Here is a 19,012-nt window from a genome sequence, read left to right as displayed (position 1 = left end):
TCCTCCAGCTCTCTCTCCCCTCATCCAGCTCTCTCTCCCCTCCTCCAGCTCTCTCTCCCCTCCTCCAGCTCTCTCTCCCCTCCTCCAGCTCTCTCTCCCCTCCTCCAGCTCTCTCTCCCCTCCTCCAGCTCTCTCTCCCCTCCTCCAGCTCTCTCTCCCCTCCTCCAGCTCTCTCCCCCTCCTCCAGCTCTCTCTCCCCTCCTCCAGCTCTCTCTCCCCTCCTCCAGCTCTCTCTCCCCTCCTCCAGCTCTCTCTCCCCTCCTCCAGCTCTCTCTCCCCTCCTCCAGCTCTCTCTCCCCTCCTCCAGCTCTCTCTCCCCTCCTCCAGCTCTCTCCCCCCTCCTCCAGCTCTCTCTCCCCTCCTCCAGCTCTCTCCCCCCTCCTCCAGCTCTCTCTCCCCTCATCCAGCTCTCTCTCCCCCCTCCTCCAGCTCTCTCCCCCTCCTCCAGCTCTCTCCCCCCTCCTCCAGCTCTCTCCCCCCTCCTCCAGCTCTCTCTCCCCTCCTCCAGCTCTCTCTCCCCTCCTCCAGCTCTCTCTCCCCTCATCCAGCTCTCTCTCCCCTCCTCCAGCTCTCTCCCCCCTCCTCCAGCTCTCTCTCCCCTCATCCAGCTCTCTCTCCCCTCCTCCAGCTCTCAGTCTTCCTCGGTCTTCCCGTCTCATTCTTTCTTGCCCTCTGAGTCTTTTTTTTTTACCTCCCTCTCTTCATCCCTTCCTCTCCCTCCACCTCCTCTCTCTCGGAAGGGATGGCATTGTATCAATTTCTATATGCATATGTACTCTCTGTCCTGGCAAGACCGTGTGTGTGTGTGTGTTTCTCTCCTGTCTCCACCTACCTCTACCTTTCCCACTCTTCCCTAACCTTAACCCTCTACCTTTGTCTGTCTGTCTGTCTGTCTGTCTGTCTGTCTGTCTGTCTGCGTGTCTGTCTGTCTGCGTGTCTGTCTGTCTGCGTGTCTGTCTGCGTGTCTGTCTGCGTGTCTGTCGGTCCACATGTCTGCGTGTGTGTCGGTCCACATGTCTGCGTGTGTGTCTGTGTTTCTCTCCTGTCTCTACCTACCTTTCCCTCTCTTCCCAAACCCTTTCCCTCTCTTCCCTAACCCTTTCCCTCTCTTCCCTAACCCTTTCCCTCTCTTCCCTAAAGCCCTTTCCCTCTCTTCCCTAAAGCCCTTTCCCTCTCTTCCCTAAAGCCCTTTCCCTCTCTTCCCTAAAGCCCTTTCCCTCTCTTCCCTAAAGCCCTTTCCCTCTCTTCCCTAAAGCCCTTTCCCTCTCTTCCCTAACTCTCTCCCACATCTTGCCTCTCTTTCTCTCCACCATCTCGTCCTGGGGTGTAAGGTATAACATGTCCCCTCTCTCTCCCACAGCCAAAGACAATTAACCCAGGTTTAATGAGAGGAGCATGGGAACAACAGGCTTTGGGGGGGGGGGGGGGGGGATACATATTTCACTACATCATGTTGGGTTTATGCCATGAGCCTGAAAAGAGATATACTGTAGCTCTCCCTCCAGGACACCTACACCCCCCGATGTCACAGGAAGGCCATAAAGATCATCAAGGACAACAACCACCCGAGCCACTGCCTGTTCACGCCGCTATCATCCAGAAGGCGAGGTCAGTACAGGTGCATCAAAGCAGGGACCGAGAGACTGAAAAACAGCTTCTATCTCAAGGCCATCAGACTGTTAAAGAGCCACCACTAACATCGAGTGGCTGCTGCCAACATACTGACTCAACTCCAGCTCACTTTAATAATGGAAATTGATGGAAATTGATCAAAAATGTATCACTAGCCACTTTAAACAATGCCACTTAATATAATGTATATACTGTACTCTATATCATCTACTGCATCTTGACATCTTTATGTAATACATGTATCATTAGCCACTTTAAACTATGCACTTTTACCCCACGACCCCACGAGATCTGTCTCTCTGTCTGTCTGTTAGAGACCGACTGTCTGCATTCCTAAACTACCAGTCATTTTGTACCTAACATTATGCTTTATACATTAGAATGTGTGTGTGTGTGTGTGTGTGTGTGTGTACACGCAAACACACATTAAGTTGGAGAAGCTGGAGCAGAGAGCAGCCAATGAGCAGTTTGGGTGGTCCTTACTCAAGGGAACGTTGACAATAGCTGGCTCTTTCAAAGACCAAGATGTATCTTTTGATCTTGGAATCAGAAAAATATGAACACACAAATATAATAACTGTATGGTGTCTGATCGTAATTCTATCCGAAATACACATTTAATTTATACTTTAAATTATAAGCCTGCATATTAATTTATACTACATACACACAAAGCCACCACATAGCACAGAACTGTGATTGAAAGTATGTGATGTGACAGGTAGTGTGTGTGTATTTTTAGAGGCATGTCTCTGCTCTGCGTGGAGTGTGGCATGGCTCTCCTGCAGCTCCTCTGTTGGGAACTATCAGTACGTGGTGTTATGACTGGGGAGGAACAACAGATCTACACTGACAAGGTTCTCTCCTACTGACTCGCTCCACCATGTCTTATCGGATGACTTCATCCAATCTATTTACCGACATAGATTGTGGTGTAAGAGTGCTGTATCTACAAGCATTAGAAAATGCACCGTTGTCATGGGAAGGCAACGGAGAGCCTTTTTATTACTAAACTAGGTGTTTGTGACGTTAAATCGGGGGACTTGAACGAACCAATCAGCATAATATACATTTCTCGTCCAATATTGTTAGCCGACTGACTATTAAACATTATTAACAGGGTTTCAGCAACTGAACAAGATATTTACAGATGGATTATTTAGCTTTATGGGGGACACCAATCACACAATTTACCTCCATCTCTCTCTTTCTAACTCACACCCTTCCGTCTCTATGATTCTCTCCCTCACGAATGTACTCTTTCTTTTCTCCCCCTTTCCACCTCTCCAGGGGAAGTTCATATTAACCTTGACTCCTCTCTCTCTCCCTCCCCCTCACTGGCCACCTGGGTCTTGTTAGCATACACTTAACGACCATAACACACACAGAGAGAGCGACAGAGAGACAGAGAGAGAGAAGCAGAAAGCTCTGATATTTTACCCAATTCTTACCCCTGTTCAGCAGCTTATGATGGAAGGAGAGATTGAGAGAGGGGTTCCAATGGGGAGATGAAAAGGGAAAGAAACAGAATTAACACCTGAGAGAAAGGGAGAGGGAGAAACAGACAGAGAGAGAGAGAGAGACAAAGTGAGCGAGTAAAAGAGAGAGTGAGAGAAAGAGAGAGTCAGAGAGTGAGAGAGGAGAGATGCCATTAGGAGAGTGAGAGACATCCTGTGGGGAACAGAGAGATGGAGAGCAACAACAGCGAGTGTGAAAAGGTGAGATAAGGTTGGATGTCTTCTCTTGGTCTTGAATCACCTAGAGAAGTGAGGTCTGACAACACTACCGACAGGCAACTGTCTTCATCTAAACTCCTCACATCCATCTACAGTACTGTGTGTGTGTCTGTATTTGGAGACGTGTGTGTGTGTCTCTGTGTGTGTGTGTGTGTGTGTGTGTCTACGTATGTGTGTGTTTGAAGACATGTGTGTGTGTCTGTACACGTGTGTGTTGGTGCATGATTCATATGAAAGTACCTAGGGAAATGAATGAAGGTCAAATAAGGATGGTATGAGATCTGGGAATATGTTTGATAAATGTGGGTATATTGAGAAAACAGAACATACAGTGCCTTCAGAAAGTAGTCATACCTGTTAACTTATTCCACATTTTGTTGTGTTACAGCCGGAATTAAAAAAAATAAAAATAAAAATAAATCTCACCCATGTACACACAATAACCCATAATGACAAAGTGAAAACATGTTTTAAGAAATGTTAGCAAATGTATTGAAAATGAAGTACAGACATTTCTAATTTACATAAGTATTCACACCCTTGAGTCAATACTTTGTAGAAGCACCTTTGGCAGCGATTACAGCTGAGAGTCTTTCTGGGTAAGTATATAAGAGCTTTCCACACCTGGATTGTGCAACATTTGCCCATTATTCTTTTTCTTAAAAGAATTATTCAAGCTCTGTCAAATTCGTTGTTGATCAATGCTAGACAACCATTTTCAGGTCTTGCTATAGATTTAAGTCAAAACTGTAACTCGCCTTTCAGGAACATTCCCTGTCTTCTTGGAAAGCAACTCCAGTGTAGATTTGGCCTTGTGTTTTAGGTTATTGTCCTGCTGAAAGGTAAATTAATCTCCAAGAGTCTAGTGGAAAGCAGACTGAACCAGGTTTTCCTCTAGGATTTTGCCTGTGCTTAGCTCCATTCCGTTTCTTTTTTATCCTGAAAAACTCCCAAGTCCTTTACGATTACAAGCATACCCATAACATAATGCAGCCACCACTATACTTGAAAATATGGAGTGGTACTCAGTGGCGACCATTTAGGGTATGTTATTTTGGCATTAATTCATGCCACATATCAGTTCGCAAACAATGTACATTTAAAAAAAAATAATGTTGAGTTAATAAAGCCGCATACAAACATGGTCTCTTTCTTGAGTAAGGCAGCTCCAAAATGCAGGCGTTTCAGCCTAGCTCAGTGATTTCTGTGGTGGAGGGGCAGCTAGCGGAATATACAGAGCGTAGGCGTTGGTAATCTTCTTTAGTGGTGCCGTGATTGGCTCAGTGTTCTGTCACTCATGGGAACACTACGTCACCGCAGAATCTACAGGGAAAGCTAGGCAGTTTAAATCCCCTTGGGTGCTGCCATAGATTTACATGAGAAGTGCCTATTTAAGAAGGCTAAAGGTCATTGGCCACAGATAAAATGACATCAAATCACATTATATCTACCGTAGCTTTGATTGGATCATGTTACTTTCAAAATCTTAGCTAGTTAGCAGTCATCACCATGAACCACGTCAACAATCTACTGGAAAATCCTTTTCCATCCTTGCAATATGAAGTTAAATTATAGATAAAAAGGTATCGTGCTCATCGGCCATTGGACATAAACATTACACAACAAGTCGGAAATCGCAAATTCAACAATGAGTGGTTTGGAAGGAATCAGTAGCTAACTGCAAGCGTTGCAAAGCAATCACCATTTTGCTTCGCCTGCCTGCTATTTGGTGGAGAGGGTGTGTGGTCCAAGTCTGGGTTTAAGGATTTAAATAATCTGTCTGAAATGGTCTCTTTTCCAAGCTTAAAAAGATAAACATTCACACGCAACACCATGGGCCAGAAAAGGTTGAATACATTAGCCATGCTGTCCATCCAGCATGACTTCTTCCGTGTTTAAGACAACTGGGAACTCTGGAGAAAAAAAAAGTTAACTATTTTGAACGGTCATCCAACATAGAATTCCACACCGGAAACTCGGGCCTCTTTCTAGCGCTCCGACCTGAAGATCACGGACATCATGATTCAACCTTGTTTTTTTAGTATTTATTTTTAGAGTTCCCAGTTATCTTGAAAGCACCTTTGATGACAAAATTTGCCCACAAGAAAGACCGCCACGCCACCTTCCTGTTCAAGTAAGCACAACAACGGTCCAAAAATGTATGATGCTGCATATATTAGCTCATGTGCTTTTATTCACGACAAAGGGAAACTATATAATGTTGTTGGGTCTGTAACCATGAGGAGGGGATACTATATAATGTTGTTGGGTCTGTAACCATGTTTGCCAGTGACTCTTCCCATTCAAATATTATTTTTCAACAAAAAAGTTCAGTAATTCTAGTTGATATTGCTAGTTTTTTTGTTTTTTTTTGTTGTCACCGATATGGTGCCATTAACTTGCTTTACTTGCTAAAATCACCAGTGGTGGTACTCAGTAATGTGTTGTGTTTTCTCCAAGCAACACTATGTATTCAGGAATAAAAGTTTATTAATTGCTTTGCCACATTTTAGCAGTATTACTTAAGTGCCTTCTTGCAAACAGGATGCACGTTTTTGAATATTTTTTATTCTGCACAGGCGTCCTTCTTTTTACACTGTCAATTATGTTAGTATTGTGGAGTAACTACAATGTTGTTGATCCATCCTCAGTTCTCCTATCACAACCATTAAACTCTGTAACGGTTTTAAAGTCACCATTGGCCTCATGGTGAAATCCCTGAGTGGTTTCCTTCCTCTCCGGCAACTGAATTAGGAAGGACGCCTGTATCTTTGTAGTGACTGGGTGTACTGATACACCATCCAAAGCATAATTAATCACTTCACCATGCTCAAAAAGATATTCAATGTCTGCTATTTTCTTTTCACCCATCTACCAATAAGTGACCTTCAAAAATCTCCCTGGTCTTTGTGGTTGAATCTGTATTTGAAATTCACTGCTCAACCTTACAGATAATTGTATGTGTGGGGTACAGAGATGAGGTAGTCGTTAAAAATATATGTGTTAAACACTATTATTGCACACAGAGCGAGTCCATGCAACTTATGTGACTTGTTAAGCACATTTTTACTCCTGAACTTATTTAGGCTTGCCATAACAAAAGAGGTTGAATACTTTTGTCTCACTACATTTCAGCGTTTCATTTTTAATAAATCTGTAAAAATAAAAATAAACATATTTCCAATTTGACATTATGGGGTATTGTGTGTCAGCCACTGACAAAACATCTACATGTAATCTGTTTTATATTCAGGCTGTAACACAGCAAAATGTGGAAAAAGTCAAGGGGTATGAATACTTTGTGAAGGCACACTATATGTGGGTCTGCTGAGAGAAAGAACACGTACACAGAGACAGAGTGTACAACACATTACAAAAACCTGGTCTTTCCATGACAGACTGACCAGGTGAAAGTTATGATCCCTTATTGATGTCACTTGTTAAATCCACTTCAAATCAGTGTAGATGAAAGGGAGGAGACAGGTTCAAGTAGGATTTTTAAGCCTTGAGACATATATTGTGTGTGCCATTCAGAGGGTGAATGGGCAAGACAAAAGATGTAAGTGCCTTTGATCTGGGTATGGTAGTAGGTGCCAGGTGCACTGGTTTGTGTCAAAAACTACAACGCTGCTGGGTTTATCACAGTTTTATCAAGAATGGTCCACCACCCAAAGGACATCCAGCCAACTTGACACAACTGTGAGAAGCATTGGAGTCAGCATCCCTGTGGAACACTTTCAACTCTTTGTAGAGTCCATGCCCTGACGAAATGAGGCTGTTCTAAAGAAGGTGCTCCTAATGTTTTGTACACTCAGTGTATGTGGGTATATTGAGAGAACAGAACATACAGTGTATACCCACATACATGTTCTGTTCTGCTGACATAGGTGTTTCTAACATGCATGGAATCAGGAAGCTGAATACTTATGCAACTAATATATTTTATTTATTTTTTATTAATCTTTTAAAAAGTATTGAAAAAATTATTCCACTTTGAAAGAGTATTTTGCATAGATTATTGACAATGTTCAATAAAAAAAAAATCTATTTCAATCCCACTTTGCAACACAATAAAATGTGAAGAAATCCAAGGGGTGTGAATACTTTTGCAAAGCACTATATTTTGGAATATTGAGAACACTCAACATTCTATTCCTTGCATTAGTCTTTTATAGAACCGTAATGTACTAATATAGAGCACTATGTTGAGTCATATAGTACTGTATAATATTGTATTGGAAAGCATCAAAAAGTAATATAATGATCAATTAAATACTGTGTGGTTATCAAGATAGGTGATTGCACCTACAGTACCAGTCAAAAGTTTGGACACACCTACTCATTCCAGAGTTTTTATTTATTTGTACTACATTCTACAATGAAGAATAATAGTGAAGAAATCAAAACTATGAAATAATACATGGAATCATGTAGTAGCCCAAAAAAAAAAAAAAGTTAAACAAATCAAAATATATTTTATATTTGAGATTCTTCAAAGTAGCCACCCTTTGCCTTGATGACAGCTTTGCACACTCTTGGCATCCTCTCAACCAGTTTCATGAGGTAGTCACCTGGAATACATTTCAATTAACAGGTGCAATCACATTCCCAGTGGGTCAGAAGTTTACATACACTCAATTAGTATTTGGTAGCATTGCCTTTAAATTGTTTAACTTGGGTCAAACATTTCAGGTAGCCTTCCACAAGCTCCCCACAATAAATTGGGTGAATTTTGGCCCATTCCTCCTGACAGAGCTGGTGTAACGGAGTCAGGTTTGTAGGCCTCCTTACTCACACACACTTTTTCAGTTCTACCCACAAATTTTCTATAGGATTGAGATCAGGGCTTTGTGATGGCCGCTCCAATACCTTGACTTTGTTGTCCTTAAGCAATAACTTTTGAAGTATGCTTGGGGTCATTGTCCAACTTCCTGACTGATGTTTTGAGATGTGGCTTCAATATATCCACATAATTTTCCTTCTCATGATGCCATCTATTTTGTGAAGCGCACCAGTCCCTCCTGCAGCAAAGTACCCCCACAACATGATGCTGCCACCCCCGTGCTTCACGGTTGGGATGGTGTTCTTCGGCTTGCAAGCCTCCCCCTTTTTCTTCAAAACATAACGATGGTCAGTATGGCCAAACAGTTCTATTTTTGTTTCATCAGACCAGAGGACATTTCTCCAAAAAGTACGATCTTTGTCCCCATGTGCAGTTGCAAACTGTAGTCTGGCTTTTTTATGGCGTTTTTGGAGCAGTGGCTTCTTCCTTGCCGAACGGCCTTTCAGGTTATGTCGATACAGGACTCGTTTTACTGTGGATATAGATACTTTTATGCCTGTTTCCTCCAGCATCTTCACAAGGTCCTTTGCTGTTGTGCTGGGATTGATTTGCACTTTTCGCACCAAAGTACGTTCATCTCTAGGAGACAGAACATGTCTCCTTCCTGAGTGGTATGATGGCTGTGTGGTCCCATGGTGTTTATACTTGCGTACTATGGTTTGTACAGATGAACGTGGTACCTTCAGGCGTTTGGAAAATTCTCCAACGGATGGACCAGACTTGTGGTCTACAATTTTTTATCTGAGGTCATGGCTGATTTCTTTTGATTTTCCAATAATGTCAAGCAAAGAGGCACTGAGTTTGAAGGTAGGCCTTGAAATACATCCACAGGTACACCTTTGATTGGCTCAAATTATGTCAATTAGCCTATCAGAAGCTTCTAAAGCCATGACATAATTTTCTGGAATTTTCCAAGCTGTTTAAAGGCACAGTCAACTTAGTGTATATGTAAACTTCTGACCCACTGGAATGGTGATAGTGAATTATAAGTGAAATAAATCTGTCTGTAAACAATTTTTGGAAAAATTACTTGTCATGCACAAAGTAGATGTCCTAACCGACTTGCCAAAACTATCGTTTTTTTAACAAGAAACGTGTGGAGTGGTTGAAAAACAAGTTTTAATGACTCCAACATAAGTGTATGTAAACTTCCGACTTCAACTGTATTTGGTAAAAGAACAAGTCCATATAAATGGCAAGAACAGCTCAAATAAGCAAAGAGAAAAGACAGTCCATGATTACTTTAAGACATGAAGATCAGTCAATGCGGAAAATGTCAAGAACTTTGAAAGTTTCCTCAAGTGCAGTCGCAAAAACCATCAAGCGCTATGATGAAACTGGGACCACCACATGAAAGGAAGACCTAGAGTTCTCTCTGCTGCAGAGGATAAGTTCATTAGAGTTACCAGCCTCAGAAATTGCAGCCCACATAAATGCTTCAGAGTTCAAGTAACAGAGACATCTCAACATCAACTGTTCAGAGGACACTGTGTGAATCAGGCCTTCATGGTTGAATTGCTACAAAGAAACCACTACTAAAGGACAACAATAAGAAGAGACTTGCTTGGGCCAAGAAAACGAGCAATGGACATTAGACCGGTGGAAATCTGTCATTTAGTCTGATGAGTCCAAATTTGAGATTTTTGGTTCCAATCGCCATGTCTTTGTGAGACGCAGAGTAGGTTAACGGATGATCTCCGCATGTATGGTTCCCACCGTGAAGCATGGGGGAGGTTGTGTGATGGTGCTTTGCTGGTGACACGGTCAATGATTTATTTAGAATTCAAGACATACTTAACCAGCATGGCTACCACAACATTCTGCAGCGATACGCCATCCCATCTGATTTGTGCTTAGTGGAACTATCATTTGTTTTTCAACAGGACAATGACCCAACACACCTCCAGGCTGTGTAAGGGCTATTTGATCAAGAAGGAGAGTGATTCTTTCGATTCTTGGAGAGTGATGGAGTGTTGCATCAGATGACCTGGCTTCTATAAATCACCCGACCACAACCCAAATGAGATGGTTTGGGATGAGTTGGACCGCAGAGTGAAGTTGGACCGCAGAGTACAATCTCCCGGGTGGCGCAGTGGTCTAGGGCACTGCATCGCAGTGCTAGCTGCGCCACCAGAGTCTCTGGGTTCGCGCCCAGGCTGGGCTTGGTTCGCGCCCAGGCTCTGTCGCAGCCGGCCGCAACCGGGAGATCCGTGGGGCGACGCACAATTGGCATAGCGTCGTCCGGGTTAGGGAGGGTTTGGCCGGTAGGGAGGGTTTGGCCGGTAGGGATATCCTTGTCTCAGTATGTAAAAAATAATTAAAAAATAAAATAAATAAATAAATAAATATATGCACTCTACTGTAAGTCGCTCTGGATAAGAGCGTCTGCTCTTGGCCGGTAGGGATATCCTTGTCTCAGTATGTAAAAAATGTAATAAAATGTATGCACTCTACTGTAAGTCGCTCTGGATAAGAGCGTCTGCTAAATGACTAAAATGTAAAATGTAATGAAGGAAAAGCAGCCAGCAAGTGCTCAGCATATGTGTGAACTCCTTCAAGACTGTTGGAAACCATTCCAGGTGAAGCTGGTTGAGAGAATTCCAAGTGTGCAAAGCTGTCAATCAAAGCAAAGGGTGGCTATAAAATATATTTTGATTTGTTTAACACTTACATGATTCCATATGTGTTATTTAATTGTTTTGATGTCTTCACAATTATTCTACAAAGTAGAAAATAGTCAAACTAAAGAAAAACTCTGGAATGAGTAGGTGTGTTCTAAAATTTTGACTGGTACTGTATTGACTGGTATTGGTCTGTGGTTGCATATCAAATGGTGCACTTTCCCCTATACAGTGCACTACTGTTGACCAGAGCGAGTTGGGCCCTGATCAAAAGTAGTGCACTAAATAGGGGAATAGGGTGCCATTTGGGATGTATACTATGTCTCCTCAATCCTAAGGACTAGTGTTGACTTAGCAACAGTGGAGGTGTAGGGGAGAGGAGGAAGATATGAAGCTTCTGTAAGTATGCGCACGCTGTGTGAATTACTCGGGGTCTCCTGCTGTGTGTGTGTGTGTGTCAGGATGAGCCTCTTCACACATCCCACCTCTACTTGGATCATGGCACTATGACAGATTGTCTCACAGCAACTCATGCTGAATCTGTGAGGTCCCGCTGATTCTCTGAGTGTACCTATGTGCATACCTGTGTCTGCGTGTGTCTGCATGTTTGTGTATCTGTGTGTGTGTCTTCATGTGCGTGGTGTGCCAGACTGTGTGATATATAGCTGTACGTCGGGGGCTGTCTCCCAGGTGTAAGACAGGCTGTGTGAGGTATTATCGGGCAGAGAACAGAGGAGTGATGGGGGTCAGTGTGATATTACACCCTCACTCAGAGAGCTGCCCCAAAACACCTTATCGCTCCCACACACACACACACACACACGTGATGTCCTATCCTGGTGTCTCAGAGGCTTAAGGAAGCATTGGAACAGCTCCCAGAGGGTCACACACCATGCTGCTTTTAATTACACTACCTGATAATACCTGTCGTATGGACCAGACAGAGATAGACAGAGACAGAGGTAGAGATGGCATGGAAAATAATTAGAGATGGAGAGCGAGAGAGAGTGCATGAAGAGAGAGAGAGAGAGAGAGAGAGTGCATGAAGAGAGACAGAGAGAGAGAGAGTGCATGAAGAGAGACAGAGAGAGAGAGAGTGCATGAAGAGAGACAGAGAGAGAGAGAGAGACAGAGAGAGAAATAGGTCAATAATGAGAGAGGAGGCCATGGAAAGGGACCAGAGATAGAGAGAGGAGAATAGAGAGAGAATCTCCTTTAAATATAGCAAGACAGAGATAGTGTTGTGGTGGGAAGTTACTCCAGGAAGCCATAAGGAGGAGACAGATAGGGGTTGACAGACATCAGGGAGACTAGCTTTATTGAATCAACATCACAGCACTACTGATCCCATCAGCACCACTTCTACTGAACACACACGTCTGTAATGATAAGTTCTGCTCACTGTTGGCTGCTTCCTCAAGTTAGTTTTCATACAGCGTGATACAAAATCAACATTTGGAAAGACATGGTGTTCTTCAGGCAGACAAGGCTACAGTACAAACTAGGCCTTAAATCAATCAAAACCCAAAATTGTCAGAGCAGAAGGAAGCAAGTTTTCTTCCAGGACAACCTTGTACGTTGCTTGATTCATGCGTCCTCCACAAAGACACATTTCACAGTGGGTGCGAGACACTGTGGCTTGTAGGCCTCTCCAGGTCTCACACCCACTGTGCAATTTGGTGGAGGATCGGTGATGATCTGGGGGTGCTTCAGCAAGGCTGGAATCGGGCAGATTTGTCTTTGTGAAGGACGCGTGAATGAAGCCACGTACAAGGTTGTCCTGGAAGAAAACTTGCTTTCTTCTGCTCTGAGGATTGGTTTTTCCAGCAGGACAATGCTCCATGCCACACAGTCAGGTCAATCAATGTGTGGATGGAGGACCACCAGATCAAGACCCTGTCATGGCCAGCCCAATCTCCAGACCTGAACCCCATTGAAAACCATCAAACAAAGCCGAACTGCTTGACTTTTGTGCCAGGAGTGGCATAAAGTCACCCAACATCAATGTGAAAGACTGGTGGAGAGCATGCCAAGACGCATGAAAGCTGTGATGGAAAATCAGGGTTATTCCACCAAATATTGATTTCTGAACTCTTCCTAAGTTAAAACATTAGTATTGTGTTGTTTAAAAATGAATATGACTTATTTTCTTTGCATTATTCGAGGTCTGACAACACTGCATCTTTTTTGTTATTTTGACCAGTTGTCATTTTCTGCAAATAAATGCTCTAAATTACAATATTTTTATTTGGAATTTGGGAGAAATGTTGTCAGTAGTTTATAGAATAAAACAAAAATTTGCATTTTACCCAAACACATCTCTATAAATAGTAAAACCAGAGAAACTGATAATTTTGCAGTGGTCTCTTATTTTGTTCCAGTGCTGTATATTTTGTAATAATTTCCAGCTGAAATCTGGATATAGGTTGGATTGAATAAGGCCCACTGTTAATACATACAGATGCAATTAGTCCGTTTTATTTATTCTGTCCCCACGGCTCCCCAGGCTAAATTAGCCATCGTTTAACTATGAATACACAGCTGCCATGGCAATTATTATGACTGACAGCTCACCTCTCACCCACGATAAATCAATCAACGCTCATTACAAGGGATTCGCCTCTTCAGCGCAGACAGGCATAATAATCAATCACTGCTCGTTACATCCACACATGCTCAGATCCATCAAGTCAACGCGCCTCAGGAGAAAGAGAGGAAGCGTGGAAAGAGGAAGTGATAGAGTGATGAAGAGGTATTCTGTCCTTCTACCACTCTGGATAAGAGCGAGTGTCATCAGGAGGTAATGATGGAATTGGTAGTTAGGTTCTCCATCAGTATCCATGGAGTTGACTCATTAAGTCTAGTAGCTAAGTTCTCCATCAGTATCCATGGAGTTGACTCATTAAGTCTAGTAGCTAAGTTCTCCATCAGTATCCATGGAGTTGACTCATTAAGTTTAGTAGCTAAGTTCTCCATCAGTATCCATGGAGTTGACTCATTAAGTCTAGTAGCTAAGTTCTCCATCAGTATCCATGGAGTTGACTCATTAAGTTTAGTAGCTAAGTTCTCCATCAGTATCCATGGAGTTGACTCATTAAGTCTAGTAGCTAAGTTCTCCATCAGTATCCATGGAGTTGACTCATTAAGTCTAGTAGCTAAGTTCTCCATCAGTATCCATGGAGTTGACTCATTAAGTCTAGTAGCTAAGTTCTCCATCAGTATCCATGGAGTTGACTCATTAACACATTTACTGATCACAATGGGCTTAATGACCTGGGGCTCATCAATTGAAACTAGAATCTTCCCAATGAAGACAATAAACAAAAAGGCTAGCTAACAACTGCGAGAAAAGTTTGAAATTAACATGCAGTCAATTTATTTTGTGTTTCTTGGATACAGTTTGATTCAAACAGACACTTGAATATCACATAAAAAGAGCCACGCATGAGAGTTCTGTTGAGAGACATTAGAAGAAAAACATCCATCACATTGATCCAATGTACGTTAAAATCACTGGTTTAATATACTTCATACATTTACTAGAGGCTTTTAGAATTCAGAGCGGAACAGACAAGTGAGATAAGGAATGCTGCTGTTGAATTTTCCTGAAATCACTCAGGCAAGAAACTCCCTCTCTCTCCACTCACACGCACGCCCGCCCATCCACGCCCACCCACGTATGCTAAATGTAATGCCCCCAAGCTTTCTTACACCACAGTAGGTTTATAGTACTCCCAAAACAATAGTCACAGTGAGAGTGTGAGTGAGATTTCATATCTCATCCTCCTCCCAACTTGATTGGATTGCGGAGTGTGTGTCTGCTACTCCTCTCTGATTACCTCCAGTTTTACAGAAGGAGGGATCACCTGGGGGTCAGCCTCAGCCGGGCTCTGATTGGCTTTTTAACCAGGCAGTGATGATGTAATCCCCGGGGGACAAGGGCTCTGGTCGATAGTGCTTTAAACCTTTGTTTGTTCCCCATTAGTGTGTGTGTGCGCGCATCTATTTTGTCTTTACATGCTTGTGTGTGTGTCTCTGTAAAAGTGTGTGTGTCTCTCCGTGTGTGTGTGTGTGTTTCCTACCTTAATGTATCCTCCTGTAGACAGCAGCACAGTGTTGTCTGGGGAGAAGTGCAGGTCGGTCACCCAGCCTCCGTGCAGAGAGTCCATGGCGTCCTTGTTGTCACGGGAACAAATCTTAAGCAGAGATCCATCCTTCACGTTCCACAGCTGAGACACGAGACACACATGAGACAAACGAATGAAAAATGAGACAAATTAATGAGATCTAGTAGTTATAAATGGTGGGGTGTATGAGACCTAGTAGTTATAAATGGTGGGGTGAATGACAGCTATGGACTTATTATCAACCTGGTATATTAGGAACCTTTTGACTAGACGGCCAGAAAATATCTAACTCCAACCAGAACTACAAACTAAAATAACAACAAATATCTCACGTACTGTTCGGGCTACTTTAGTACTTTCTAACATGGCCATCTAGTGACTACCAACCTTATAGACATACAGTAGCCTACAGTTAGGTGTGCAATAATCTAGTCCTTGAATGCTACAGTATCTTGTGCTTTTCAACTTTACCTTTCAGTCAATGAGTACTTTCACTGATTAACAAAGCACCATAGAGACATAAAACAACCCTCCATTTTAATCCTGGAGTTATGCAACTAACAACCATGAGCCATACTGTCCTGTCTATATAGGACACAGAACATGCTATATTTAACACCTTGCATGATTCACTGAGAATGACTCAAGTGTTTCCATAGAAACAAGAGGGGCATATATTCTACTCTATGTACTGTAATTCAATCTTGTGGATTAAGTCAGTTTCCTTCTGTTTGGTGCCCAATGAACACAACCCTGGATGATTGACTAGACATGATTGACATGTCATGACATGATTTTAAAGTGACAGTTCACTCCAAAATAAAAGTTTGTCAATTGTTTTCGAACCTGGGAAGAGGCATGAGATGTGGACTCATCGACATTAGATCACTTTTCAGGTTCGAAAACTTGAGTGTACTCACAAACTTTAGAGTGTAGTTCAAATGTACTAGTCAGACAGTCAGTCAGGGATAGTTTGTGGAAAACAGCTGGTAGAGGAACAATGTGATTGTAGAGGAACAGACAGGTCCCTCTGTCACGCTCTCATTTCTTCAGCCCCTAGTCTGTCCCTATCTTTCACTCTCCCGGTTCTTCTCTTTAATTGTTCTTATTTTCCGTCATCCCCTCTTGCACACTCTTTCTTCTCTTACCCCACTTTCCCTTCATTTCCATCATCCCTTCTCCCTCTATCTCTCCTTCTCTCTTTCTCTAGGATCTATGCAGATGCCAGAGCCTTAGGGATTCAATCTGACTAACTGTCTTCTACTTCCTCCCCTCCTCCGCCTTCTTTCCTTCCTCTTCATCCCCCCTGCCGACCTGCACACCTGCTCCACATCCTCCTCTCAGTCTCTTTAGAGGTGCAGCACTTCTCTCGATTTTTCTATTGCTCCTTCCTTCACTCATGTGCTCACTCCTTCACCTACCCCTCCCTAACCCTCAACTTCCCTCCTTCACTCACTCCTTCCTTCCTCCCCCTTTACTCACTCACCCCCCCTTCCATCCCTCTATCCCTACCCACCCGTATCTCTCCGTTGTCGTCACCGGTTGCTAGGCGCCGGCCGTCCCAAGAGAAGCGGCAGCTGCGGACACAGTCCTGGTGGCCGTTCAACAGGCGCACGCACTCCCACGATGCACTACTCCACACCTGAGAGCCAATGAGAGGAGAAACAGGAGGTTACAAAAGTTTGTCGAAAATAAAACATTTTCAAATATGTTCTTTTGAACATACCATAGCCATTTTGGTTAGGCCACTTCTATATGCAGAGTGCCTTGGTTAATTCAATACTTTCCTTTTTCCCCTGAAGGCCTGTCTATTGTTTCTCTATGCTGCTAGTCTGGTAGCTCAACTCACTGATAAATGGAGCCTGGCATCAATTAAAGCCTCCTGGCTGCTTCTTTGATAGATGATACTGCCCATACCATAATGCTATTTTTACATTGTATTAACCCATCCACCACCGCCCCTCTTCAGAGGACAAATATATATATATATATATTTTTTTTTTTTTACAGCTTTTCTGCTACATATACATACGTGGTACTTTTATATAAAGCAGTCACATAACAATAATACATTACCAAACTATGTATTATTACCAATCCCACCCCGCAGCCACTCTCAGCCCATCCCACCTATCACCATAGACCACCCTTGTTTGGTTTCCATCTACCAGATATTTTTCAATTGTACTGTGATGTTTTACATCATTTTTTTACCTTTCTAAATTGTAAAGTATCCACAGATTGTGAGCTAAAGATGAAAACTTTTCCTACTAGTATTATATTATTTAATGACTGACTATGGCTTTCCAAATTGCCCAACACTGCTATTTGCAAGGTTAATGTTGTGATTTTTTTAACCATTCCTGAACCTGTGACCAGAAACAAGCTACATAGGTGAAATACCAGAATAAATGATCCAGTGATTCTGTCTTTTCGCAGAAAAATCTACAGAGCTGAGATTGTTGTATGCCCCATATATATAGCATTCTGTCGGTGGCAAGAATTTATATAATTATTTAAATTGAAAAAATAAGTGTTGAATTGTGTTGTTTTTTGTATCAGTTCATAAACCATGTGCCATGGAATCGGTACGTCAAAACTCTCTTCCCATTTATTTACATCCTGTATGGCACAGCTGTCAACATTTTTGTCCTCAGATGGAACTGATATATTTTTCTATTTACGCCAATTCCTTTTCAGACAATTTGTATCTTTAATATATGGCAGGTAAACAAGTTCCCTACCTTCTCCCTTTTCCACTTGCCTCCTCCATTGTGGTAGTGCTGCAATCAGTTGGTTGTAAATTAGGATTGAGCAGATATTCCCATGTATTTTCGATAGCTGCATATGTGACATAACTCCTCCATTTCTAGTCATAATATCGTTCATAAATATAATACCATAAAAAATAAAAAATACATAAAGAATGTTTTTTTTAATTAAATCAGTATATTTGAGTTTAACCATAACATTTGTTGTATCTTTTCTGGAGGATAATACTGAAATTGTAACCAGCTTTGTATGGCTTGTTTAAGAAAGGGCGATACTTTAAACAACATTTTATTTTCAATTAGTCGGAAATGAGAAGTTGTAATCTGTATGAAGACAAAAACGCTATTTTTGAACAAAGGATGAGCCTTTCTTAATAATCTACTGGATAACCATTTTGGGTTTAAGTATAATTTACGCATGAGTGAAGCTTTAAGTGAGAGGTTTAAATATTTCATATTTAATAATGTTTGCCCCCCAAACTCATATTATTATATAAATAGGCACGTTTAAATTGTCTGGCTTAACATTCCAAATAAAATGAAATATTTTTTGCTCATAAGATGTAAAAAACGAGGCGTTTGGAGAAGGCAGTGCCATTAGTAAGTAAACTGTGATAGGATCAAAGTGTTAATCAATGTGATTTTTCCATAAATAGACAAGTATTTACCTCACCATGGTTGCAGAATCGTATCTATTTTTGCTAACTTTCTATTGAAATTAATTGTGGTAATTTCATTTATATTTTTTGAGATGTGAATACGAAGTAGGTCTACTTCACCATCCGCCCATTTTACTGGTAAACTACAAGGTAGTGTAAACATATTTTAATTTAATCCCATCAGTATGTAAAGTACATATAATTGTTGGGTTCTGACTTCTAAACTTGAAATATCCTTGTTCGTGGTACTGAGGGAGAGAGGGGAATGCAGAATGTTTACGTTCTGTTAGAACGTTTACATTCTGTTAGAACGTTTACATTCTGTTAGAACGTTTACATTCTGTTAGAACGTTTACATTCTGTTAGAACATGTTATTGTTAGACGTCATGGTATCCTATGGGAAGGAGAAGGGCCACAGTCTGGTTTCAGTTGTTGGGTTGTAATTTGAAATAGTTGCTACACCAGAAGTGAATGGTTATCTGTAGGAGGAATGTACTGTATATGGTGGGGTCAATTAAGGTTGGATATGAGCCAGGGGCTTGGACTGTTACTGAGTAAGGAAAGGGCAATCACATGGTTGTGGTCACTGATAAGGGTGGAGAGCTGTGGATTAGTGAGGAAT

The 19,012-nt window shown here is 42.0% G+C and overlaps 1 protein-coding gene across 4 annotated transcripts in view; it reads right to left on the bottom strand.

Annotated features, from left to right (window-relative positions):
- Positions 1-19,012, bottom strand: part of LOC139533842 (apoptotic protease-activating factor 1-like) — a 69,721-nt gene that overhangs the window by 11,839 nt on the left and 38,870 nt on the right. For all 4 annotated transcript variants that reach the window (XM_071332287.1, XM_071332282.1, XM_071332284.1 and 1 more), the window contains 2 exons: positions 16,476-16,601; positions 14,915-15,061 (listed from right to left, as the gene is read on the bottom strand). In XM_071332287.1, the coding sequence (XP_071188388.1) occupies positions 14,915-15,061; positions 16,476-16,601 (273 nt within the window). The remainder of the gene's footprint in view (positions 1-14,914; positions 15,062-16,475; positions 16,602-19,012) is intronic.

The sequence above is a fragment of the Salvelinus alpinus genome, chromosome 11, assembly GCF_045679555.1.
Source record: "Salvelinus alpinus chromosome 11, SLU_Salpinus.1, whole genome shotgun sequence".
NCBI classification, from domain to species: domain Eukaryota; kingdom Metazoa; phylum Chordata; class Actinopteri; order Salmoniformes; family Salmonidae; genus Salvelinus; species Salvelinus alpinus.
The sequence above is the reverse complement of the archived record's forward strand: the minus strand, read 5'-3'. Positions and strand labels throughout refer to the sequence as shown.